General features: G+C 40.0%; 1 protein-coding gene across 5 annotated transcripts in view; it reads left to right on the top strand.

Annotated features, from left to right (window-relative positions):
• Positions 1–6,297, top strand: part of PTBP3 (polypyrimidine tract binding protein 3) — a 102,364-nt gene extending 96,067 nt beyond the window's left edge. For all 5 annotated transcript variants that reach the window (XM_082623227.1, XM_082623225.1, XM_082623224.1 and 2 more), the window contains 2 exons: positions 603–680; positions 832–6,297. In XM_082623227.1, coding sequence (XP_082479353.1) covers positions 603–680; positions 832–964 — 211 coding nt within the window. In that variant the 3' untranslated portion in view covers positions 965–6,297. The remainder of the gene's footprint in view (positions 1–602; positions 681–831) is intronic.
• Positions 6,298–25,945: the final 19,648 nt, after the last annotated feature.

Below are 25,945 nucleotides of genomic sequence, written 5' to 3'. Positions count from 1 at the left end.
AGCTAGTGATTCAAGAGATGGCAAGGTGGAAATCGCAGTGTCTCTCAGCCTCAGAAGTCACATGTGTCATATCTACAATACCCTGAGCGTTACAGAGGACATCCTTATTAGATGTGGGAGGGGAGTACCAAAAGTGTGAATACTAGGAGGCAGGAGTAGTTGGGGGCTATCTTAGAACCTGGTTACCACATACACATGTTCATAGTTACCCTGAAAGTAATTGAAAATCTACTGGCCTAGTAGTGGAAAACGCTGGACCATAGAAGACAAGTCAGAGCTAGGGAAGTATCTTTGGAAGTACTAGAGTTAATTGTGGGTAATAATCCCATTGAAAGAATAAATATAGAAAGATTTTCTTGTTCTTTATATACTGCCCATGTCCTGTGCAAAAGATTTGAGACAAAATTCCATCGTTTGAGAACATGAATGCATCATCAACCTTGAACATCTTTCAGGGCACTTGCAAATCATATCTTCATTGCGTGGCTTTATGCTCTTTGAAATGTGAAAATTCTGGAGACTTGATGATTTCAGGAGTTAATCTTTGCATCATTTAAAAATTAGGGATAAAATAGTTGACTCTCTCTGTAATGTTTTCACAGCCCCTCTGTTACAGTAGATGATCTGAAGAACCTTTTCACAGAAGCCGGATGTTCAGTGAAGGCTTTTAAATTCTTTCAGTAAGTCCATGCTTTTAAGAAATACATTAACATTATTTAATATGATCTGCAAATGTTTAAGGTAGTTTAATGAAGTCTTCTAGGTCTGGGGAAGAGGTTTGTAGGCAAAATTAATTCTATTTGCTTTTTCTATTTCTTCTACCATTTTCAGGAAAGATCGCAAAATGGCACTCATTCAGTTGGGTTCTGTGGAAGAAGCAATCCAGGCTCTCATTGAACTTCATAACCATGACCTTGGAGAAAATCACCACCTCAGAGTTTCCTTCTCAAAATCTACAATCTAACTTTTCTGTGAATTTTTCTCCTAAGACTGGACCATAATTTCAGTAAAACCTTCAGACATAGACTGAAGCAGCTCAAGACCAATTCTGCCTCTTTCACAAAAATAACTCTTCCTGAGTTTTGATATTCAAGTATATTCAAAAAATCATGGGATGTTCTCTTTTTCCTTAAACCCTCTGCCAATACGTCATCAGAGGCGTGTTTTTCCTTTGTACCATAGTTTCTAAAATGAAAATAATCTTCAGGAAAAAAGAATCAGGAAAAAAATTTTTTTCAATAATTTAATTCCCTATATTAAATTGGATTTCAAGAGGACGGTCTTTCTTTGCGTTTGGGTCCAGATCAGCCTTATACAACATTTCTAAACTCCTTTGTACTTTGAAAAATTTAAACATATAGACTTTTAAAATTACTTGACATAAGTAATTTAAATTACCTACAACCAAGTTTTTAACTGTATGATTCAGAAGTTTGACTCCTCTAGAAAACTGTTCCCTTGTAAGTTACATCAGTTATTTGGCATATACTGATACTTACTATACATAAACAAATTGGGTTGTATTGGAAGCAAATTTATAAATCTGCGTGTTTTCTTTCAATTTTTTTTTCCACTATAAGACACTCCTTTGCATATCTTTAACTTTTTAAGACTATTTGGAGAATGAAGTGTCTCAACTGTCTCCAGGGAAATTAAGTGGAATCCAACCAGGATCTATTAAGATGTCAGAATAATTAATAATTTTATTAGGAAAAGTCATGTTTTAAATTTCAAAATGACACTTGCCGAATAATATAATATGATCTTGGAAAATTTAAAAAGAAAAATAATCCTACTTATAAACTACTTTTTTATAGTTGTTTTCAGAAAAAAGTTTACAGTCTTAAGGAAAATATTCAGGTCTATCATATGGTTTGACAGATTTTTTAAAAGTTATTTTTGGTAAAGTCTTCTTTTAGAAAAAAATCAATCTCAAGGGTTTTTTGTACCACTATAATCTCTAATACTTATTCAGAATTACTGTGTATTTACTTAATTTCCTATTATGTGCCTTATTATGTGCTTATGATATAATAGGTTAGACTTTTATCTAAGTATCTTGAAAGCTATATCGTGGGCTTGGTGAGCATTTGTTTTTTTCTTTCCCTGTTTTGGTAAGGATTTTAAGGTTTTTTTCATTGCAATTTTAAGTGATTTTCAATAACTAGTAGTTTCTATTCAAATTTTTTGGTGCTTTGGTATAGAGATGGGGTGAGGAAGGGTTAAACGGTTTTGGGAATAACTCAGTGCACACCTGTAGGCCTCTTCATATTGTGACCAATAGTGGTCATTGCCAGTTATAGCATACCAATTTGGGGCTATAACATGCAGTCTCAGTTCTGGATCTTGTCTGATCTTTATCACCCATTAGAATTTGTCTCAGGATTACTTGGTTTTTGTCATATACTCGTGAGAACTTGCTTTTCTTTGTTAATGTAACTTCATTACTGAGTGCCCACATATATGGAGTATGAGAAGGTAGATTCTTTCTCATACTCTGTCCCTCTTTTTAGTTGAATGTGAGAGTACATTTTAATGTTGCTTCAGTGATTGTATAATGTAAAATTGTTTCTTTTTAGTTAGATACTTTGCTTTTGTTAATTATTCCTTCAGTGCTTGATCGGAGTTTTTTAAAGCAGAATTTGTTAAAAGGGTCATTTTTGTCCACCTCTTTTTCACTTCTCAGATTCTCAGAGTGGCTCATCTCACCTTTTAAAAGAATATCTCAATTTCTTTGCTATATTCCAGCCATTAATTTGAACACAGGAAGAAATTTTATAAAAAATTGGAGACTACAAAAGGTAATTGTTAAAAAGCAGAATTCACTCAACGCTGAGCAACAATTAGTTGGTAGAATACAAAGGAGGACACTATATTGAGATCTTTCAAATGGATCAGTTTTAATATTGGCTGATAGGTATAATCATTTATCTAATTTTTATTTTTTCACTTATGAAATATATTTTTACCAAAACACTGACTAAGAGGGAAGGGGAAAAAAACAATTTCTTTAAGAAATCTCCCCAAATTGCTTCATTTTTTTCCTTCCATACAGGCACTATTATAATTTTCAGTGGAATGTTAAATTGGTTTTTTTTTAGTTGGGAATTATTGTGTAGTTTAATTCATGATTCCTATAACAGTCAGTGTAAGTGTAGCAGAAGTGTAGCAGAAGGGAGATCACAATGGTATTGAATGTAATTTTGAAATAGGGAATGGCCTTTATATTTGAGAGAACATTTGAATCCTTTTCAGGGATTTGCATGCGCGTATGTGTGTGTGTGTATAGATAAGTGTATATACATACGTACACTCTTCTAGTGGTGTACATACATATGCACATTACATACATCTTAATTTATTGACAAAGAACATTAATCAAATTAAGATTTGGAAAAGGTGAGATATTCTTGTTTAAAATAGTGTGTTTGCAACCATCAATTTGTGTCTAAAATTAGCTGTAGCACATGGATGTTGTCCATATTGGGCTATTTGCTCTTTGAATTATAGAGGTCTACAGTATTTGTGTTGCTATAGTTTCTGTAAAAAGATTTTAAAATATCAGGTCAGTGGAAAAACTAGATTTTTGGTTTTTTTGTTTTGGCATGCATTTAGTTGATATCTTCTGAACAATGTTTGTTTTTGCTGTTGAGCTGTCATAGTATCCTATTTTTAAGTTTATTTACTTAATTTTAAGGAGTATTGTCTTATTTTTGGAGGTGTCTGACTTTGACACAAAGTATGTATATTCAGGACTTGATTAAAAAATAGCAGTACACGTTTAACAGCAATTTATGCCAAAAAGTTCTACTTTGAGATTTAAATAACTTGCATAGCAGTAAATTGTGTTTCCTGTGAGATACAAATAGAAAAATAACCTTAATAATTTGATATCTTACAGGAGAGTATCAGAATTACCCAATAGCTCCTGCAGAATGCCATAAATTCGTTATTTAAGGCTAAATATTGTAATGTTAATTTGTAGTAATGTTTCTGATTTTGTTGAAAGTTGCAAATCTCACAGTTTTTAGAGACACAGTTTTTGCCTGCCTATTCCTTATGGAAGCAGTGCCCTTTTTTGGCTCCACCTAAGATGGTGATTATAGGTTCTGCTTCAGTTGATTAAAAGTAATTCTCATGGGGGCTTCCCTGGTGGCGCAGTGGTTGGGGGTCCGCCTGCCGATGCAGGGGACGCGGGTTCGTGCCCCGGTGCAGGAGGATCCCGCATGCCGCGGAGTGGCTGGGCCCTTGAGCTGTGGCCGCTGGGCCTGCGCATCCGGAGCCTGTGCTCTGCGGCGGGGGAGGCCACAGCAGTGAGAGTCCCGCATACCGCAAAAAAAAAAAAAAAGTAATTCTCCTGAATGTCTCTGATCAGTTTTATATAAACTTTTTAAAGCTTCCGTGTCATTAGGCAGCAAAGGTTATACATTTATATTAACATGTAATTCCTCTTCTGTTTCCACTAAGTATTTTTGGACAAAAGATGACAAGCTCAGAAGTATGTGTTTTCCCCCCCAGTGAGTCACTTAAAAGCCCTGTTTGCCAAACTATCAGCCTATCTCTTAGAAAACCTAGTGTGTACTGCTATTTTTAAAACCAAAAAGACAGCATGACTCTGCGTAAAAGCATTTTTCTTAACTTTTCCTTTGTTTTGATCTGTTGTTAACAAGAATAAAACTGCCAGACTTAAAATATTCTACTATTATGCTAAAAGAAATACAATTTAGATTGCACAGAACTTTTTCTTTAAAGAAAATATAACTCAGCTGTCTTTTAAGAGCTGTGTTATTGTCTACAAGACTATTTGCAGTCTTTTTTCAGAGCAAATTTTAACAGCTAGTTGTGAATGATTTAAAAAATAGAAAATTACTAAAATATTAGTTTTAGGGGTTTTATAGAGGGAGAAAAACAAAACAGGACCAAAGGTTATGTGCCTTCTTCAGTAGTCTTAATTGATCTTTTCTTCCTATTTGAGACTAAGGTAGTATCAGTATTCTGGTTTTCAGGAAATATATACTATAGTTTTAAAAGAATGTTGTCCCACACACCATCCGTTCAAGCAAACAGTTGTAACTGTAAAATGAAGTCTCAGTTACACTTTTTGCCTTCATCACATAATATTCATTATATAGCGTTGTGCAGGTCCAAGAACAGAGCTGCTCTTAATCTTTGTGGTAGTCATCTTAGTTTCTGTAACCTGAGGCATATGTTCCAGAGAACAGGGATATTTTTCTGGGCCAGTGACCTTGGTGATAATAGTCATGATTGAAAGCTGCTCGTGGCAAGCTTAAATCAGCACTGTAAACAGATTTTTGTTGTTGTTGTTACATTATTTTTAGTTCTTGAATCTATGTAGTAGTTGTAATAACAAATATTCAAATAGCTATTTTTGATGTCATTAAAAAAAATCATACTCTAGCCTTTTTTTCCCCTTACCATTGTTACCCAGATCTTTAAAAAATTCATCCCACATCCAAAAAGTACTAATTATAAAGATTGCTGACCAAGCGAAGTTTTGCATCAAAATGTCACCTCATTGCTCTGACCAAAGACTGACTGTTCTGGTTTTGACTCCTTTCTGTTAAGCATTTCTTTTCCCAAGCTCCTTTCTGAAAGAAGATCCAGTGCAAAGCGGCCTTTACTTTCTATTTCCTATCAGCGAATAGACTACTTAGAGAAAATGGGAGTTTAAATGTGAACAGAATGGATTAGGACAACATGGGTTTCATGGGCATTTTCAGTACTGTATTTAAGAAAAAAAAAAAAAATAGCACAGCTAGGAGCCTCTGACATTGTCTCGTGTTTTATGTGGTCTGTTCATAAAATTCCCTTTTTCAGTTTATAAGAATGTTCATCTAACAGAAGAAAATGCTGTAAATATTTGTAACAACATTTTTTTTAAAACCAGGCCGAAAAAGAAAAAAAAAACGGTTTTTGGGAACAAGTTAACATATAAAGTGGTTTTATATAAAACATCAGTTGTCTTGTATATTTTGATAAGCAGCAGTACCAGCTTTCATTTGTAACACAGTTTGTGGCATTGGAAGAAAAGGATTCTGTGATTATTGAAGTGAATTATGTTATAAATGCGAAGAGAAGATAAAATATTAAAAAACATATTTTCTGAGTGCGTAGTGCATGTTTAATTCAAGCTTCTGTACACTACAGTATATTCCATTTTTGTTCAGTTTGTATATTTGCTGACTATTACTTGATATCTCTAATCTCTTTCCTAACAAGTATAGCATTGTAGCATGCCTTTTAATAAATGTCATGACATCTGTACTCTCTTAAAAATATTTCTGTGTTCTTGTCTGTACTTTGGGTTTCCCCTTGTCTTACCTGTAATTCTAATGATGTCATATTTTCTTTGTCATAGCCATCCATCTAAACTTGTTATAGTGAGAGCATAGTAAGCACATATTCACACCACTTTAAAAACTGAAAAACCTTAAGTCTACTAATCACCTCTCTTTTACTTAAGGGACAGTTCTCATTTTGAGAAACAATGCTTTTCTAACCGTCCTACAAATAGCTTCTTCAGTGGCACGCCCCCTTTGTACAAGTACACATTGGCACATTTGCATGAGTGATGTCTTTCGCTCTCTTTCTATGCATCTCTCTCTCTCTCTCTCTCTCTCTCTCTCTCTCTCTCTCTCTCACTCACACACACACACACACACACACACACACACACACACACACACAATATATATGTGCAATGCCAAAGAAGAGTTGGAACATTTTTTCCAGTTCAGTTTTTGACTTCCCTAGGGGATGAGTATACATAAATTTTGAGACATTTCGAGGTGTGATCACAAACCAAGTTTGTGGGTTTTTTTGATTAAAGGGTAACACAGTTACCAGCTGCCTATATATTGCTTTTCCATAGGCAAATGTTTTATTTCTAGGTTCTTTAAAGCGTTATTGGATTGTAGGAGTCTAAGCAGTCATTTATTTTAATCTTTTATTCTAGGATCTCTTTTTTTTAATGTTTATTTATTTGACTGCGTAGGTCTTAGTTGCCGCATGTGGGATCTTTCCTTGTGGTTCATGGGCTCTTTGTTGCTGCGTGTGGGCTTCTCTAGTTGCAGCACATGGGCTTCTCTCTAGTTGTGGTGCATGGGCTCTAGAGTACACGGGCTCAAAAGTTGTGGCACGCGGGCTTAGTTGCCCCACAGCATGTGGGATCTTAGTTCCCTGACCAGGGATCAAACCCGTGTCCCCTGCATTGGAAGGTGGTTTCTTAACCACTGGACCACCAGGGAAGTCCCTATTCTAGGATATTTTTGCAAGTGGGAATTTTTTCTTAGGGGGGGGGTGGGATTTATTTTTAATGGAATAGAAAACTAGGTAACTACTGCTGATCTTTGCTGGCTCATCTAAAATCTATTGTCTCCGTGAATGTAACTAGATCAGCTTTTTTTTTAAGATCTAGAGGCATTTTTATCAGGAAAAGATAAAATAATCCTGTGGCCAAATAGGTTTTTATAAACTTGCTTGACCATGAAATGCTTATTTACACAGCAGAGGCTTGTAACCATCATTAACAGTCACAAAGTCTTGAGTATAAATGGATCTAAGAGGCTACCTAGTTCAATTTCCACCTTTTAAAGATGAGCAGCTCAGAGAAGGAAGTGACTTGCCTGAGGCCACATGCCAGTCAATGGCATAGTCTGGACTAGAACCCAGGTCTGCTTAACATTATCCAGTACTCTCCATTGCACCCTGATGTTGCAGTTCTGTGCTGCCAAGTGCTGTGAGGGTCGTGTTCTTGAAGGTCTGTACATGGGGTTGGGGCGTTTATATACTCTTCTGAGTATAAATTGCCAAAACCAATTTAAAGGCATTGCATAAGTGCTGGGGGTGTTTTTTTCTGCTGAAGAGTAAAAGTGCCTACCTACTTCTGAAAACTTTAAAAATGTAATTTCAGGACTTCCCTGGTGGCGCAGTGGTTGAGAGTCTGCCTGCCGATGCAGGGGACACGGGTTCATGCCCCGGTCTGGGAAGATCCCACATGCCGCGGAGCGGCTAGGCCCGTGAGCCATGGCCGCTGGGCCTGCGCGTCCGGAGCCTGTGCTCCGCAACGGGAGAGGCCACAACAGTGAGAAGCTCGCGTACCGCAAAAAAAAAAGTAATTTCAAGTTGCAAATTTGAGAAAGTTAACTCTTAAAAAAGGTAGTTACTACAGTATATGTATTAGTTTGCTAGGGCTGACATAATAAAGTACCACAGACTGGGCAGCTTAAACAATAGAAATGTGTATTCTTACAGTTCTAGAGGTTAGAAGTCCAAGATCAAGGTGTCACCAGGGTTGATTTCTTTTGAGACCTCTTTCCTTGACTTGTAGGTGGCCATCTTCTCCCACTACCTTCACATGATCTTTCCTCTGTATGTGTTATGTGTCTGTGTCCTAATATCTTTTTATAAGGACACCATTCATATTGGATTAGGGCCCACCCATCTGATCTCATTTTACCTCAATTACCTCTTTAAAGGCTATATCTCCAAATACAGTTACATTCTGAGATACTGGGGCTTAGGACTTCAACAGAAGAATTTTGAGGGGATGTAATTCGGCCCTTAACGCTGTTTAGTGAAAATTATTCCTTCAGCTCACCAAGTACTGATTGTACCAGAACTGAGCTTTGTGCTGGGAAAGATAATGAGAAGTTAGGGATATGGTGATTTACCTTTTAGAACTGTGTAATCTAGTGGAAATGTCAGCCTAAATCCATAAATCAAGTAGTCTTCAATTCTTTCATTCAATGGAAAGCCCCCCAAATGGATCATAACGCCTCCCTCTAGGCCATTCTAATCAGAGTACACATGGCTAAAGCTATCCTACAGCTAATTATGAATATGTAGGAACACATACCCTGCAATAATTATCTCTAAGAAATGTCATTTCAGAGCAATGATCATTTCTAAGACATATGCCGTTACTTGAAGAACAGTTACAGAAATAATCAAGAGGATACTGTCAAGCTGTACCCAATTTTTATTTATTTATTTATTTTTTATTTTTTTGCAGTACGCGGGCCTCTCACTGTTGTGGCCTCTCCCGTTGCGGAGCACAGGCTCCGGATGCGCAGGCTCAGTGGCCATGGCTCATGGGCCCAGCCGCTCCGCGGCATGTGGGATCCTCCCGGACCGGGGCACGAACCCGTGTCCCCTGCATCGGCAGGCAGACTCTCAACCACTGTGCCACCAGGGAAGCCCCGTACCCAATTTTTAATGCCCAACATTTGTAGGTAATTAAACTAGGATGCTATGTTAGGAATAGTTAGTTAAAAGTATTAAACCCACTTTGTTTACTGTTTGTGTGATCCTACATCAATGATTTTTTTTCTATTGTCTACTTCCAATGGAAATTCTTCATTATATGTTTCTATCAAAACAATTTATGTTGAACTTATAAAATTCTATAACAGTTTTCTTAGAATTACTGCATTTGTAATCTGGGTTTGGATGTAGAACTCCTACCTCTGCTATTATAAAAATATAATTGAGTAGGAAAAGTTAATGAGTCTAATGTTCCATGAAGATCCCTTTATCTATTTTCTTTCATTTCTATGTTCTAAGGACGTAGGGTAACAGGAAAAACTCATTGGTTTTGTTGGAATAAATTGCCCACAGTTCAGTTAGGTAAGCACCTATATCCTTGTTCTATGCCTAAAATTATGGAATTATCTAAGTCCTTGATCCTACAGAAAACAAGTGTCAAATTCTAACCTGTTAAGAGATTGTCTTTAGCCAAATGAAAGCCAGTATTAGTTACATAAATGTTAGACAAAGTACACATTAGGGCAACAGGCACTATGAGAGAGAAATTTCGTAACAATGTATTTTTATAGTGGAATACTTTATACAAGTGAACACAATAAAGCTACATAAAACCTACAGGGAAGAATCTCACAGATGTGATGTTGAACAAAGGAAGCCATACACAGAAGAATGTGTAATGTATAATTCTATTTACATCAAGTTCAGAAATAGGGTAGTGGTTACCTTTGGGAAGGAGGTAATTGAGGGCTTGAGGAGAGGTTTCTGGTTTGTGGTTAATGTTTTATTTCTTAACCTTTGTACCAGTTACCCAGGAGTGTTTACTTTCTGATAATTCATTGAGCTTGTACACTTAGGATTTGTGCATTTATCTGTGTATTATACTTCAATTAAAAGGATTTTGAAAAATGATTTTAATTGAGCAAGGAACTGTAAACCATTCTCCTAGCTTCTTAAATCAGCTGATTATTCTACTGAGTAAGTAAGGCCATGTTATAAAGTATTCAAGATACCATGCACTGAGTTTCATCATGGCACTCTCCTGCATATCTGTATATTGCATTTCTCTGACCATGGCATACCTATGGGAAAAATGTTTCTCTGACAAAACAAAAATCACACACTGTGTTTTCAAGTAAATTTTATCATTTTGAGTGGTTTTACACCCCACTACCTTCAGAAAAGATTTCATTAATACATTTTAGTTTTGTTTTTGCAAATATAAGCCTGATCCGGTAGATTGTTTGATATCTAACCCCTTATGCATTTCCATCAAGAAGAGCCAGAAAAACCTCCCTAGCTCTCTGGCATCCTACGAGGAGACTTTATACCAAAGGCTTAGCAGAACTTCTTGTCATTAAGATTCTTAAATATATACTAGTTGGTATAGTAGGATGGAGCCCCGTATTCCCAATACACAACTACAACTAGTGGCAAATCTTGTTTCCTCTACTCTTCATCCACTCCCTGGATTATTTTGAAACAAATCCTAGTCTTCATATAATTTCATCTCTAAATATTTCAGTATTTATAAATCCATGCATTGCAATTGTTGATACAGTCTTTTAATATGTAGCTTTCCTTTCCATCCTTTTTTTTCCCTTGCAACTTAATTTGTTGAAGAAATTGAACTATTTGTTTTGTGAAAATTCTAACAATCTGGATTTCGCTGATAATGTCCCCATGATATTATTTCTTTAATAGGTCTCACCACCTCAAATTTTCTGTAAATTGGGAGCTGCTTCTTTCCTTACCTCCTGCCTGCCTCCCTCTTTTTTTTTGGCAAGAATATTTCATAGATGGCACTGGGCACTTATATAATGTGTCTTTTCTTGTAGTAGCCATTGCTGATCATTGCATAGGTCAGTTAATATTTAGGGATTGCAAAATGGCAAAGCTCTATCTTTTTGTGTGATTTATTTGGATTACTTCTATGTAAAAGAGAAACTTCCCAATATCAACTATTTGGTTACTCTGAGGTACAATCTCTATAGGAAAGAGAAGATAAATGCTTGATTCTTCCACTTGCCTGTTTTTGAAATAATTACTTTGTTTCCTATCATGCTCCAAAAATTTGTTTACCTTGTTTTTTTTTAAACTTGTGTTTTTATGAAAAATTTCAAACATTTTTAAAAGTAGAAAGACTAGCACAATGAAACTCATGTTCCTGTCACCTAAATAATGCATTCGTATTCAGTGTTTTATCTTCTATAACCATACTCATTCTGTCCTTCTACTTGGAAAATTATTGACTTAATTCATTTCCCACAGTAGTTTTCAAACTGGTAAAAAGTTGTATATAATATTTAAAATTTTCTGCCTTGGGACTTCCCTGGTGGCGCAGTGGTTAAGAATCCGCCTGCCAGTGCAGGGGACACAGGTTCGAGCACTGGTCCAGGAAGATCCCATATGCCGCAGAGCAACTAAGCCCATGAGCCACAACTACTGAAGCCCGCGTGCCTAGAGCCCGTGCTCTGAAACAAGAGAAGCCACTGCAGTGAGAAGCCCACGCACTGCAATGAAGTGTGGCCCCAATCAATGCAACTAGAGAAAGCCTGCTTGCAGCAATGAAGACCCAACGCAGCCATAAATAAATAAATAAATATCCTTCTTTAGAAAAAAATGTATGCCTAATTGGTAATTATAGCCATGTTTTTAATTGCTGGTTTTTTCTGCTGTGCCTTTTTTTTTCCTTCAGTCACCTTGCCAGAAGGATTTTTAAGAACCTGCTTTTCACTTGTTTTGATCCCCCAAATAAGTTTATTTTTTAGTTCATTAATTTTTTTTTAAATGCTGTCTTTGGATTTATTGATACGTTGTGGTTCTTCTGCAAAAGACTTTTGGTGTGTTAAATCATAGCTGTCTGCTTTGATTGCCTTGTTTATCCTAAGGATTTCCACTGCATATCTATCCCTTATGACAAAAACAATAAATATGGGCTTGAGAGTGAAATAAAACTAGGTAGGAATAAAAACTTACTTGAAAAAAAAAAGTTTAGGATTATCCCAATGAGTCTCTCTCTCCCATACCTTTTATTCCTGTACTGCCTTTGTGTAGGCTGATTTGATAGACAAATATGTTCACTGGAGGGTCCAAAGTAGTAAAAGTTATTCTAACCATGCCATCAGGTGTGTAAAGCACTGGTATGTCATTTCCTGCAGCCTGATACTAGCTTACAAACTAATTCTAAAGAATTTACCTGATTCATTGACAACTAGTGTTTCCAAACATCTCTGAATATGGTGCGGTGGCTCTCAGTCCCAGATTTTCCAGAACAGGCATAGAATCTGTATTTTCAGATCATGCTTCCAGTTTTTTATTTTTTTCAAAAATATAGTTCTTAGAGCTACAGAAACAACTATTAAATAGTGTGCTTGGCATGTGACAAGGCAGCTCACTTCTAGACTAATCTATAAATTCTCACAAAGGCAGAAAGATAAAAGAGATTACAGGATTCTAATGATAACCCCTATTCACTAAGAAAGCATAGTCTCTCCTTAAATAAAGCACTCCTGCAGAGACCAGTATACAGTAGATTATCTGTTGAATAAATAAAGATTTGCATTTCCTTACAGCTGTTAGGAGCTTCTGGTGGAAGCAGCCCCCCATTTTTTTCCCTTGGCAGTCCCCATCCTTCACCTGTGAAGTAAAACTACTGAGACCATTATAGATAGAACCTTGGTGCTTCTGGTGACTTTGTAGACAGAAACTGGTTATTATAGACCAATACTTTGTCTAAACCAGGCTGCCCGCTGGTCATTGAAATACACAGGGAGCTTGAGTGAATACTCACAGAAGGAGATGGGGGCCCTGCCTTAACCTACAAAAACACCTCTCCACCTCCACTTTAGGGCTTTGGGAATTTGGTGACAAACTCCAACAAAGTGTGTGTATTCACAGATTTCTACCCTTAACTGGAACTATTGCCTCTGAACTATCCATTTTCAGGGTAGCCATAACTTGTTCCATCATGACCCCTAAAAGCATAGATTTCCCAGATATTGTCAGTCCAAAGGAAGCCAAAATATTCCCTTGCATAATATATTAGTTTGCTAGAGCTGCCATTACAAAGTACCACAAACTGGATGGCTTAAACAGCAGAAATGTATTTCCTCAAAGTTCTGGAAGTTAGATGTCTGAGATCAAAGTTGTCGGTAGGTTTGCTTTCTTCTCTGTGTGTGTCCTAATCGCTTATAAGGACACCAGTCATACTGGATTAGGGCCCACTCATGTGACCTCATTTTACCTCAGTTACCTCTTTAAAGGCTCTGTCTCCAAATACAGTCACATTCTGCGGAACTGGGGGCTAGGACTTCAACAAGAATTTTGAGGGGACACAGTTGAGCCGGTCGCACACGTTTTTCCCTTAGGAGCTCATGGCCCTGCTAAGAATCTTCAGGACCTTAAGAGCAAGACTCTGAGAAAAGCTGTCTATTCTTTAATCTCATTGACTGGGGCCTGTGCTCTTTGTGCAGGGAAAAGAGAAGTGAGATTGCAGATGTTTGAAAAGCAAAATTCTTAAACTGTTAAAAACAAGTCTTATACCAAAGATAGCATGAGTTTAAGTTTTATTTAACTCATTAATGAAGGAGATGGCAGAATGACAGAGCTGGATAGAAAAGAATTAGAAGAACTAGGTTTGGGGCTTCCCTGGTGACGCAGTGGTTAAGAATCCGCCTGCAGGCCTTTCTCACCTTCTGGGATGGCCCACACTCAGTGGAGTGTGTTTCTCTCTAAATAAATCCACTTCTTACCTATAAAAAAAAAAAAAAAAAAAAAAAGAATCCGCCTGCCAATGCAGGGGTCACGGGTTCAAGCCCTGGTCCGGGAAGATCCCATGTGCCACAGAGCAACTAAGCCCACGCACCACAACTACCAAGCCTGCGCTCTAGAGCCCACGAGCCACAACTACTGAAGCCTGCGTGCCTAGAGCCTGAGCTCCGCAACAAGAGAAGCCACCGCAATGAGAAGCCAGAGCACCACAATGAAGAGTAGCCCCTGCTCGCAGCAACTAGAGAAAGCCCGCACACAGCAACAAAGACCCAATGCAGCCAAAAATAAATTAAATAAATAAATAAATAAAAAGAAGAACTAGGTTTCATATAATTAGTGGGGAAAGGAATTCTGAAATGAGATTTCTAATTTAAATATAAAACCAGTTAATCTTCTGCAGGCAATTAAACCGTATAACATTTGAGGTTCTCTTCTCTTCCAGATACTTAAAACACAACATCCTTAACAGTTTTCTACAAGTTAACCTCTAACATAGGATTGTTAGTCACCTAATCATCATTTGGTATTATTTCAAAGTTTTATTTTTCTTGCATGAATAAAGTCATCAGTCAGAATCTAACACATATTGTCATTTATCCTGAGTCTCCTTGAACAATTTTGCCAGCCATGGACCTTAAAAGACGCAGTTCTAAAGATTGGCTTCTGGCATGACAGCATGAGGGGCTCTGCTGACCTGCTCCCCAGTAAGATTGGTGAAAAAAAAAAAAAACAGGTTTAAGGACTCTGGAAATGGTCCTAAAGATAAACAGCACACAAAGAAACATGTATTCAAGAACATCTACAAAAACCTAGTAAGAAAGGTCAGAGTCTATGGTATTTGAACCAAGATGGCTTCCTCTCTCCCTGGTCCCAGCTCCCAGGCAGACAGGTGCAGCCAAGACCATCTCCCGGCTCACAGAGGATTTTCTTCCTGGGAGCTGCAGAACAACAGCTTTTCTCATCTTACCCGCAGCCATCTGTTGCTGAGACTAAGTCCCGAGTGTGGTCAAGAGGTGGGGGCTTTGCTCTTCCACCCAGCCCCTAATCATGGAGTTGAGACTTGTTCTCAGATGGGGCATGTTGAGAATACTGGGGCCTGTCACTTTTGCCCTGGCTACATCAGGACAGACTTAACATGTCCATTTAAGGAGACTTGACTTTATCTTGCACACAGTGGAGAACCATGAAAGTGCTTTAACTTGTATTGTCAGTATGGCAGCCACTAGTCACATGTGGCTTATTGAGCACTTGAAATGTGGCTAGTCCAAACTGAGAAGTGCTGTAAGTAGAAAATAGACCCTGGATTTGAAGACTTGGTACAAAAGAAAGAATGTTAAATATTTTATTAATAATGTTTCATATTTAATACATGCTGAAACAATACTTCGGTATATTGTGTTAAATAAAATATTTTGAAATTAATTTCACCTGTGTTTTAAAATGTGACTGCTAGAATGTTGTAAATTACATATGAGGTTCAAATTTGTGGCTTATAGTTATATTTCTATTGTTCAGTGCTGCTTTAACTCACTGAGTGAAGACAGAAGAAGGTCAAGAACATGATTTCTGAATCCAGACTGTCTGGGTTCAGAAGAGCTGTGCAAAGATCCTGGGCAAATTTCTTAGTTTCTTGGTATATTAATTTGCTAAGGCTGCCATAACAAAATACAACAGACTGGGTGGTTTAAACAACAGAAATTTATTTCCTTATAGTTCTGGAGGCTGGAAGTCCAATATCAAGTTGTCAGCAAATTTTGTTTCTTCAGAGGCCTCTCCCCTTGCTTGCAGATGGCCATTTTCTTGCACTGTCCTCACATGGCCTTTCCTCTGTGCTCATGCATCCCTGGTGCCTCTTCGTCTTCTAAGGACACCAGTCATATTGGATTAGGACCCCATTCTTATGACCTCATTTAACCTTAATTACCTCCTAAAGGCTTATCTCCAAATATAGTCACATTGGAAGTTAGGGCTTCAACCTATGAATTTGGGGGGACACAATTCAGTCCATTACACTTGGCGTTTTGGTTGCCTCTCTATAAAATGGGGATGATAATAATACCTTTCTTATAAAATTGTTGTGAGGAATAAATGAGTTACTATACATAAAGTACTTAGAACAGTGCCTGAACATATTAAATGTTATCCAAAAGCTATCTTTTTTTTTTTTTCAAAAGCTATCTATTATTGAACAGTCATTTGTTCATCTAGGTTCTCGATCACATGATAGACTGACCTTCATCTTCCTGTAAGGAAATGATCCACACCCTCCAGCTAAGCCAGAAATTTGAATTAAACAGGGTGCTGTCAACAAGGTGGAGCCTCTGCAGACACCTATTCCTTATCCCTCTACCAGTGTCTTTTTTCAGCACTATTTTTTCCATTTACAGCAGTTTTTCTCAACTCTTCTTTATTCTCCTTTGATAAACATGCAAATCTCATGCTCCCCTTTAGGGTTATTAGAAAGTTTATAATAATGTAACCATCATAGCTAAAAACAAAACAATAGCAATTTTTTTTTTTTTTGCTGTACGCGGGCCTCTCATTCTCGCGGCCTCTCCTGTTGCGGAGCACAGGCTCCGGACGCACAGGCTCAGCGGCCATGGCTCACAGGCCCAGCCGCTCCACGGCGTGTGGGATTTTCACGGACCGGGGCACGAACCCGTGGGCAGACTCTCAACCACTGCGCCACCAGGGAAGCCCAGCAATAGCAATTTTTGAGAACAAATGCATATTGGTCTTTTTAAAAAATCCATGTTTTTTAACCTTATTAAGGTGGTTACCAATGTGAGCACTGAGTGTACAGTACAGCTCACCATAAAAGCTTTGCATCTTATGCAGTGTGGAAGACAAAGCATTTTCTAAGTCAAGTCTGCGCTTGCTTGGTTTGCATAGCCAGAGGCGCAGACAAATCAGCTCAGCAAGGGTACAGTGTTGGAAATGATATAACGGCACACAAATCGCTTCTCTTCTCTGTGATAAACTGGGAACTACTTTATCCCCAAGTTCTCCAATATGCTTTCCTAAATGTTCTCTTATGTAACTGACTCAAACTTGTGTTCATTTCAACCCTTCTTGAGATTTTTCCTGGCAAAGACTAAATATCAGGAAGGAAGAGTTTTCCCCCGGAGTTTCCCAAAGGAAATTGGGGTCTACCCCTGACACGAGGAAAAGTTATCCTGAATTTATCCTACAGCTGGACTGGAAGGGGTTGGAATTTGTTTTTCTTGGAAGCCAATCTCAAAATCCTTGTCCTTTAGAACGCCATCAAGATGAGAAAATGAAAAGACATTTCAATATCAACTTGAATCTAGAAATGGATTTTTGTTATAAATGCTTACAGGAACAAGCAAGTTTGGTGTTCGACCCTTTATAATTCAGATTCAGTGTCTTCAGGGCTTCAATTCTATATTCCAAGCAAAACAAGCTCAACTGCAAAGTTAGGCTTTTTCGAAAATTTTCAAAAGTTAGCCTCGCCCTAAAGTAGGGTAATAGTTTCTAAATTTAGCCAAGTGAATATTTCTTTGGCCACCCACAAACTTCAGTATGGGACTGAAGAAATTTGTACAAATTTGGCACCGTCATTCAGATATTCACAAAAAAGGCCAATAAGCCAGTCGTTTTCTACCCACATCCTGATTGCCTTGATGGCGACCTGCCAGCGACTCTAAAACTTACTGCAGCCACACCCATTGTTTGTCCCTTTTTTCCCCTTTCCCTCCTGTGACCAGGTTCTCATTCCCTCCTACCTCCCCAGATATCTCACTCTGTCCACCATCCATTATCTATACCCATTGGCTCGTCTCTCCTGCTTCTTCCATCTCATCTGCTTCACTGGATTTTCCTGTCAGCCTTTTAAACATTCTCAACTCTCTCCAATCTGAAAACAAGGAAGTGAAACCCCCGATGCTCCTTTGCCTACCATTCTACATCTCATCTTCCCCTTCACATCCAGACTTCCAAACAGAATGGTCTCTGCTTCTTCATCTTCCTATACTCATCAAAGCCCCCTCTCTCGTGCATGGGAAGGACTCAAAATCAGAACTTGCTTTAAAATAAAAACCTACACTCCCCTTCAAACAGAGAATACTGACTTTGTGTTTGCACAGGTGGTACCCAACATGCAGTATAGATGTTTGCTGAGCGCCATCTTGGTCCCGCAGCTTGTTCTGAATGCTTTCTCATTCCATGTTCTCCACGGGCCTGTCACCCTAAAGTGTCACACTTGAATCTCTGTATTTTGCATTAGGAAGTGAGTTTTTTAAAAATAAAAGTATTTTCTATGTTTCCCCCCATTCTGAGAGTCTGACATGCTCCCTTCCCACCCCCTGGTTGATAATCACTGATCTAAAGAGAGTAAACATTTAGGGAAATAATAATTCCTTCTTTCTTCTAAGTAGACTATGGACTCAGACTTTCTGCACCAGTAGCAATGACATCCCCAGGAAGTATAGCCGATTAGAATGCAAACACAGCCTTGCAATTAGGGCTTCTGAATGCCAGGTGACCTTTACTCTCACAGTGGAAAGGTCATTGTCATGTTTCTCTTTTAATTTGTGACTGAGAGTGAATGTCATCACCCACCATCTCTTGCTCAGAAGAGATTACCAGCCACTATGTAAATAATGCAGCTACAAGTAATTTGATTTCCCAAGACTGCAGACCTTTAAAGGGAGGTGATCCTTTATTTAAGGAATAACAGAGATGAAACCTGGAGAGGTATCGTCCTTGGTGAAACCAAGGCGAATATGAACATACCTCCTGGCTCCAAACTCGGGAAATTATTGGCCATTCATTCAGTACACGGTAAAGTACTTACTATGTGAGGTCCTGGGGTCACAAGGTCGAATAAAACAAGGCTCCTTGTCCTGGTTAGAGGGAGAGAAATAACTAAGCAGGCATTTATTAAGCACTGTAAGAGAGTATTTATAAAACACCAGCGGAGCACAATGGAAGGGAAAGGAGCCAGAGTGAAGTCTGGGCAGGGTCTTGAATGACGTAATAGTCAAGAGAGTGTAGGTGATGCTGTGATAACAGATAAACCCTAAAAGTTCACAACTTTCAACAATAAATAAAAGTTCATTTCTATGAACCAGGCAACCATCCTCCATCTTGTAGTTACACCATCTAAAACATGGCCTCCAAAGTCTCCTCAGCAGGGAAAAAGCAATGATCCTTAAAAGCCCCGGTTCTTCTTCTTTTTTTTGGCCAGGACGCACAGCATGTAGGATCTTAGTTCCCCAATGAGGGATCGAAGCCACGCCCCCTGCATTGGAAGCACAGAGTCTTAACCACTGGACTGCCAGGGAAGTCCCAAGGCCCTGGTTCTTTTTTTTTTTTTTTTTTTTTTGGCCCTGGTTCTTAAATGCCCCACTGCTTGTCTGAGAAGTGACACATGGGACATACTTATATCATATGAGCCACAACCACAACTACTGAGCCCGCGTGCCACAACTACTGAAGCCTGTGCACCTAGAGCCCATGTTCCGCAACAAGAGAAGCCACTGCAATGAGAAGCCTGCACACCACAACAAAGAGTAGCGCCCGCTCACCACAACTAGAGAAAGCCCGTGCACAGCAATGAAGACCCAATGCAGCCAAATAAATAAATAAATTTATTTTTTAAAAATACAGTGTAATTGTGTTCACAGGGTACAAATTTTGAATATATTGTATCAAAAACAGTAAATCAAAATAAAAAATTCAAATTATTTTAATATTTACAATTTAAGAAGCTGTTTTCTAGGGACTTCCCTGGGGGTCCAGTGGTTAGGACTCCACACTTCCACTGCAGGCAGCTTGGTTTGGATCCTTAGTCAGGGAACTAAGATCCCACATGCTACGAGGCACAGCCAAAAAAAAAAAAGTTGTCTTCTAAAATAGTCAAAATCCTCTGTTAAAATGAAGAGTAAAATAAAATACACATTATGATGGGTTAATATCAACATTTGAAGTCAAAATCATTTTAAAAACCTGACTTAATTTAATTTTGTAAAGATTTGATTGTCTATAAAATCTAAAAAATAAATCTATAAACTTAAAACTATTCACAGTTCTAGCCTTTAATACTCATTTAGCTGCCAACAGTAAAGAACTGGGATCATGCATCATATACATTAGATGTAGACCAATATATTTACAAATTTAAAAGTCATATGAATTGTTTTTTTTTTATTTTATTTATTTTTTTATTTTTGGCTGTGCTGGGTCTTTGTTGCTGTGCACAGGCTTTCTCTAGTTGTGGCGAGCGGGGGCTACTCTTCGTTGGGATGCGCAGGCTTCTCATTGTGGTGGCTCCTCTTGTTGCGGAGCACGGGCTCTAGGTGAGCAGGCTTCAGTAGTTGTGGCACATGGGCTCAGTAGTTGTGGCTCGTGGGCTCTAGAGCGCAGGCTCAGTAGTTGTGGTGCACAGGCTTAGTTGCTCCGCGGCATGTGGGATCTTCCCAGACCAGGGCTCGAGTCCATGTCCCCCTGCATTGGCAGGCAGATTCTTAACCACTGAGCCACCAGGGAAGCCCCATATGAATTGTTAAGGTTGCAAAATACTCAACTGTCATGGTTGCAAAAACTGTGCAAATTCATGAGTACCTCTAGAGCCATGGATTAGGTATAATGTGAAGATATCCTCCCCCCTAAATTATTACCTCCTCTGTCCCCCTGCTGAGTGCACTCACCTCCAGCTGCCGCTGTGTCTATTGCCAGTAATTTATGTGGGATTAAAATGTATATATTTTTGTAAGTCACTTTCTTTTTCTTTTTTAAATTTATTTATTTGTTTTTATTTGTGGCTGCTTTGGTCTTCGTTGCTGCATGTGGGCTTTCTCTAGTTGTGGCGAGCAGGGGCTACTCTTCGTTGGGGTTCGTGGGCTTCTCACTGCAGTGGCTCCTCTTGTTGTGGAGCACGGGCTCTAAGTGTGCGGCTTCAGTAGTTGCAGCATGCAGGCTCAGTAGTTGTGGCTCACGTGCTCTAGAGCGCAGGCTCAGTAGTTGTGGTGCATGGGCTTAGTTGCTCCGCGGCATGTGGGATCTTCCTGGACCAGGGATTGAACCCATGTCCCCTGCACTGGTAGATGGATTCTTAACCACTGCACCACCAGGGAAGTCCAAGTCACTTTATTTTTCAATAGGGCCAAGGGGCCTGGTGGCTGAAACAGCCTGTGCCCACTGTCACCCATGTTGAGGGGGAGCTGGGAACACAGAGCTGGCCTCCCTCCCCAGACACCTGCTGGCACAGCTGGGGAAGCAGCAGTCGCTTCTTGGATCCAAGTCTGGCCTCGGGCAGGGGCTGGGCAGAGAGGGCTGTTGGAGGGTCACAACCACCGCCAGGCCGTTCTTGTCACCACCGTGACCTTACTCTCCTGCCCTGCTCAGGCCTGCTGGTGTCGTGCCTGGGTAAGGGGCAACACCAGTGTGTGGCACAGGCTCTAAAGTGGGTAGTAGGGGGAAAGATCTCTCCCTGGGGTCTTACTCCCAGGCCAGGGGAGATGAGCGTGACAGTGCACTTGTGAGGCTTTCCTGAGGGCAAGGCTCCAACAGCAGCCTGACAGGCCCCCTCCCCACTCCAGTGGGTGTAGCCGAAGCTACAGCCTTGATCCCATCCCACCCCATCCCCCAAAAGACGAAGTCAAATAAATGAGTTGATTGACAAAAGAAAGAAAGAAAGAAAGAAAAACAGATAGTGGACACTCAGCACTACTGGAAAATGGTATTTCATCATGAAAGAATCTGTTACATCTGTACTATCACAGAGAAGGGATTTAATAAGTTAATTATCTGTCTTCTCTCTCCTTTACGTACTTTCAGTTCTCAATCCTCCCTACCCTTTGAAGTATCTACCTCTGAGGTCAGGAGTGATATAATGAGAAACTTTCTGGGTATTTCTGGGTATTTGGAAGCTGCCACCTCTTGTTTCAAGAATGTGGGGCAGGGATTTCCCAAGTGATGCAGTGGTTAAGAATCCGCCTGCCAATGCAGGGAACACAGGTTCCATCCCTGGTCCGGGAAGATCCCACATGCTGTGGAGCAACTAAGCCCGTACGCCACAACTACTGAGCCTGCGCTCTAGAGCCTGCCAGCCACAACTACTGAAGCCCGCGTGCCTAGAGCCCCTGCTCTGCAACAAGAGAAGCCACCGCAATGAGAAGCCCGTGCACCACAACGAAGAGTAACCCCCGCTCACTGCAACTAGAGAAAGCCCTTGCGCAGCAACGAAGACCCAGCGCAGCCAAAAATAAATTTAAAAAAAAAAAAAAAAGAATGTGGGGCAAGAGATCTGGAGAAACATTTCCTGAGTCTGGGTGGGGTTGATCATGGGGGTGGATGATTAGAGTTACAGGTTGCTTATGACAATGCTAAGAGGAAAAGCCTGAGCGATTTTTAATAAATTAATTTTCAGGTTTTTCCTGTCTTTCTTTTCTTCTTTATAATTTTTCTGTATTAAAATGTTTCACTTTCCCAGGCGGCTGCCCAAGGTGGCAGAGGGTCAGGTCCTGGTGCTAATGGCCCCAGCCGTCTCCCTGAGCAGCTGGTCACCCATCGAGGTCAAGCAAGTACTGCAGGGCTGGAAGGTGGTGGACATGCCCTGTGAGGGCACCGACATTTCTGGCAATTTCTACAGAAGCAAGGTAAAATTCCTGACCTTCCTTTGCAAGTGGATGAACGCTAACGAACGTGCAGCTGCCTCAGCTCCCGAGTCCCTTGCCGCATCTTTCAGATGGTGCATGGCCGGCTTTCCCCAAAACCAAGTGATGCCAAGCCGCCCTGAGCCCTCAAGGTGTTTGATGGGACCCCACTGCCCTATGGCCAGAAAAATCAAAGCGTGGTTCCTGCCGCTCTCAAGGCCACGCGCGTGAAGCTTGTGTGAAAGTGTGCCTCCCTGGGGTGCCTGGCTCAAAGCGTTGGCAGTGACAGCAGCCCCTGGAGGAGAAGAGGAAGGAGAAGACCAAGGTCGGTTACAGAAAGGAAGGACAGCTCATGACGCTACGGAAACAGGCTGAAAAGAACGTGGAGAAGAAAACTGATGAATACGCAGACGCCCTCGAGACTTTCAGATTCCTGGTCTGAGCCTAACGAAGACTGTTTATTCCTCAAAGGAAAAAAAAGAAAAAGTTCCATAATTCACCCGTATGACTTTCATAATCAGAAGATGAACCAGAAAGTGCTATTTTGTACATTAGTAAATGTAATTCTTAAGAATATGCCTGTCATTGGCAGGGCCCTCTGAAAAGTGGGGCTCAGGGTGGCGCTCTTCTTGCTACAATTTAAGAGCATCCTGGTTTGGAGACACTTCCTGGGGAAGGCCTTTGAGAGCACCGGAGGCTTAGGGCTGGACATTAACAGGATTTTCCTTTCAATTTTGGACTCTCTTCTCTGAGTATCTGTGGCAAACCAGATATCTCCAACCCTTAGGAAATTTCTTTGCAGTTATTTTTTGTTTTGGGGGGGTTTTTTTCAGAGAAAAGCCCTCTTCTGTCTGTCTTGTGTTCTCCTTTGGGTCCCTGTTTTCATCTGTTGAAAATCTACCCATCTTTTAGGGTCTACTTTGAAGGCTTCCTCCTTAATGATATCTTTCTTGATCTGGACAGCTGGAAGGCCCCTTATCTGAGGCCTCATAGGCCTTTGTTTAAGCCAGACAAATGCTTCTTAGAAACTAGGTTGATCTAGAAGCCATAGTCCTTCCTACATCTTGGCGGAGGCTACAAATGTAGTATGTGGTTTAAGGAAGACACGGAACCTCCTTGCCTGGAACCTCCCCTTTTAGGCCACTCTGAACAGGTCCTGGGAGCCAGCCTGAGGTGATTTCAGGCTCATTACTTCTGGGTGAGGTGGAGAGCTGGTCTCCAGAAAGCCATTTCTAGTGTATTCTGGAGTCATCATGTTCTAAAAGACCAGAGGTAAGTGCAATGGACTGTATCCAACAATGTGAAATGTAATGGGTAGGTATTTAAGGTCATACACTTGAGTTATACAAGATGTGAGTCTGTTACAAGGGTTTAGTATTAGGACCTGTGGGAAAAGATCCACTTGATTCGACACTGGTCAGACTATTCCTCAAGTATAGTGCTCAGTTTGGGGCATAAATAACTCTTTAGGTAGACGTAGCTTAAAACAAAAACAACAGGGACTTCCCTGGCGGTCCGGTGGTTAAGACTTCACCTTCCAACGCAGGGCAGGTGCGAGTTCAATCCCTGGTCAGGGAGCTAAGATTCCCACATGGCTCATGGCCAAAAAACCAAACCATAAAAAACAGAAGCAATATTGTAACTAATTCAATAAAGACTTAAAACAACAACAACAGTAAAACAAAAAGTAGTGACCCAGAATGATGACACTCAGACACGTCCTAGAATGCCACATGGAGAGGGAGTCCAGCTCAAATAAGCTTTGATTTGTGAAAAGGCATATCAGTTAAGTTGAGAAGGGAGGGATTCTGAAGAGCCAGCGTGCTCACAACTTACAGTCACACCTACTGGTTTTGCTGCCTGGCGCTATTTACCCTTCTGATAAAACATTACCCTGTGTTTCCATCAGGAACCCCTCCTTCCCAGCTCAGTCCTTGGGGTTTGGGTGAGGCTGACCCCACGCTCAGGCTGAGCCCTGGAAGCTCTAGGTTAATTATTGATCCTGTCCAGGACTATGGTGTGTTTGGTTTACTATAGGCACCTGTCCCCAGGGAGAAATAGGCTTCAGGCTTTTGTGTCACTTCTGGGAAAGAGCTTTCTCTCTCCACTGGATTTGAAGCTGAGAGGGTGTAAGAACTGCTTTGCAGCAGCCGTCATATAGCCGTGAGGGGAAAACCTGAAGAACAGAGCAAGCAGAGCTAAGAAGAAGAAACTGGATTCCAGGGGCACTGTTTGTGTTTGGTCAAGTCACACCTTAAGTTAGATCTGCCAGTGAACCTCTTAGGTTATGGGGGCCAATAAATTCCAGTTTTGCTTTCAACATTTTGCATCATATGAAGTCACGTGAACCAAAAGTCTCCTAAGTAGCACACAGCAGGGAAATGAAGCAGAGGGACCCAGGAAAGAGGAATTTTGACAGCAGCTGGTGAGTTGGTAATATGGAGAGCTAGTCGGTTTGAGCAGGTGCAGGTGGCTTGATTTCGATGATGTGTGACACCTGTGTTTTAGGCGAGCATCTAAGGGTTGTGGCCTGTCAGCCTAATATTGTGCCTGTTATTGGCAAATTATATTTAAGAAGTAGCTACCGTGATGAGAAAGAATAATCTGATTTAAAAATTACCCGTGAGTGCTTAAGGTTTATTCCACAAACCTGCCAGAGAAAATCAAAGCATAAGAAATCTTTTGAACTGGCTAATACGTGCTTCATTTTCCATTACCCACTTTGGCACAGATTCAAAGTTTCTCACTCATATCCATTTTAAACACCACTGTGCAAACAAGTCAGTACAATGTGGGGTGTCATCAGAGTCTAGGAGACAGTCACCTGGGGATAGATCATCTAGGAGCCACCAAGTCCTTGAAAGAACAGGAAATGAGACATGTAGGGAGGTGACTAATCTGAAGATTGTCTACATTGGCTTCTTCCAAGGATGCACAGCTGAACCAAATATTAACATCCACTTGCAACCTAGGACAGACAGTGACTGACTCCAATCTTTCCTTCTTTCCTCAAATATGTAGAATACTTACTAGGTACCAGGAGTTTTGCCAGATACAGGGATAGCTGGTTAATACAGCACTCAAATGGCCTTGAGCAACTTATAGTCTAATGGGAAGGACAGACAATTAAATTCTGCAAGTGACTTATAGGGCAACTTTGGAGGTAGAAATGTATACTTAATATTTGTGTATTTCACTGTATGTAAATTATACCTCAGTTTTAAAAAACAGAAATTTAAAAAAAAAGAATCACTTAAAAAGTGGTACTG

This window comes from Mesoplodon mirus (genome assembly GCF_964341445.2).
Source record: "Mesoplodon mirus genome assembly, chromosome: 1".
Lineage (NCBI taxonomy): Eukaryota > Metazoa > Chordata > Mammalia > Artiodactyla > Ziphiidae > Mesoplodon > Mesoplodon mirus.
Note: the sequence above shows the minus strand (reverse complement) of the source record. Positions and strands in the feature narration are given on the sequence as shown.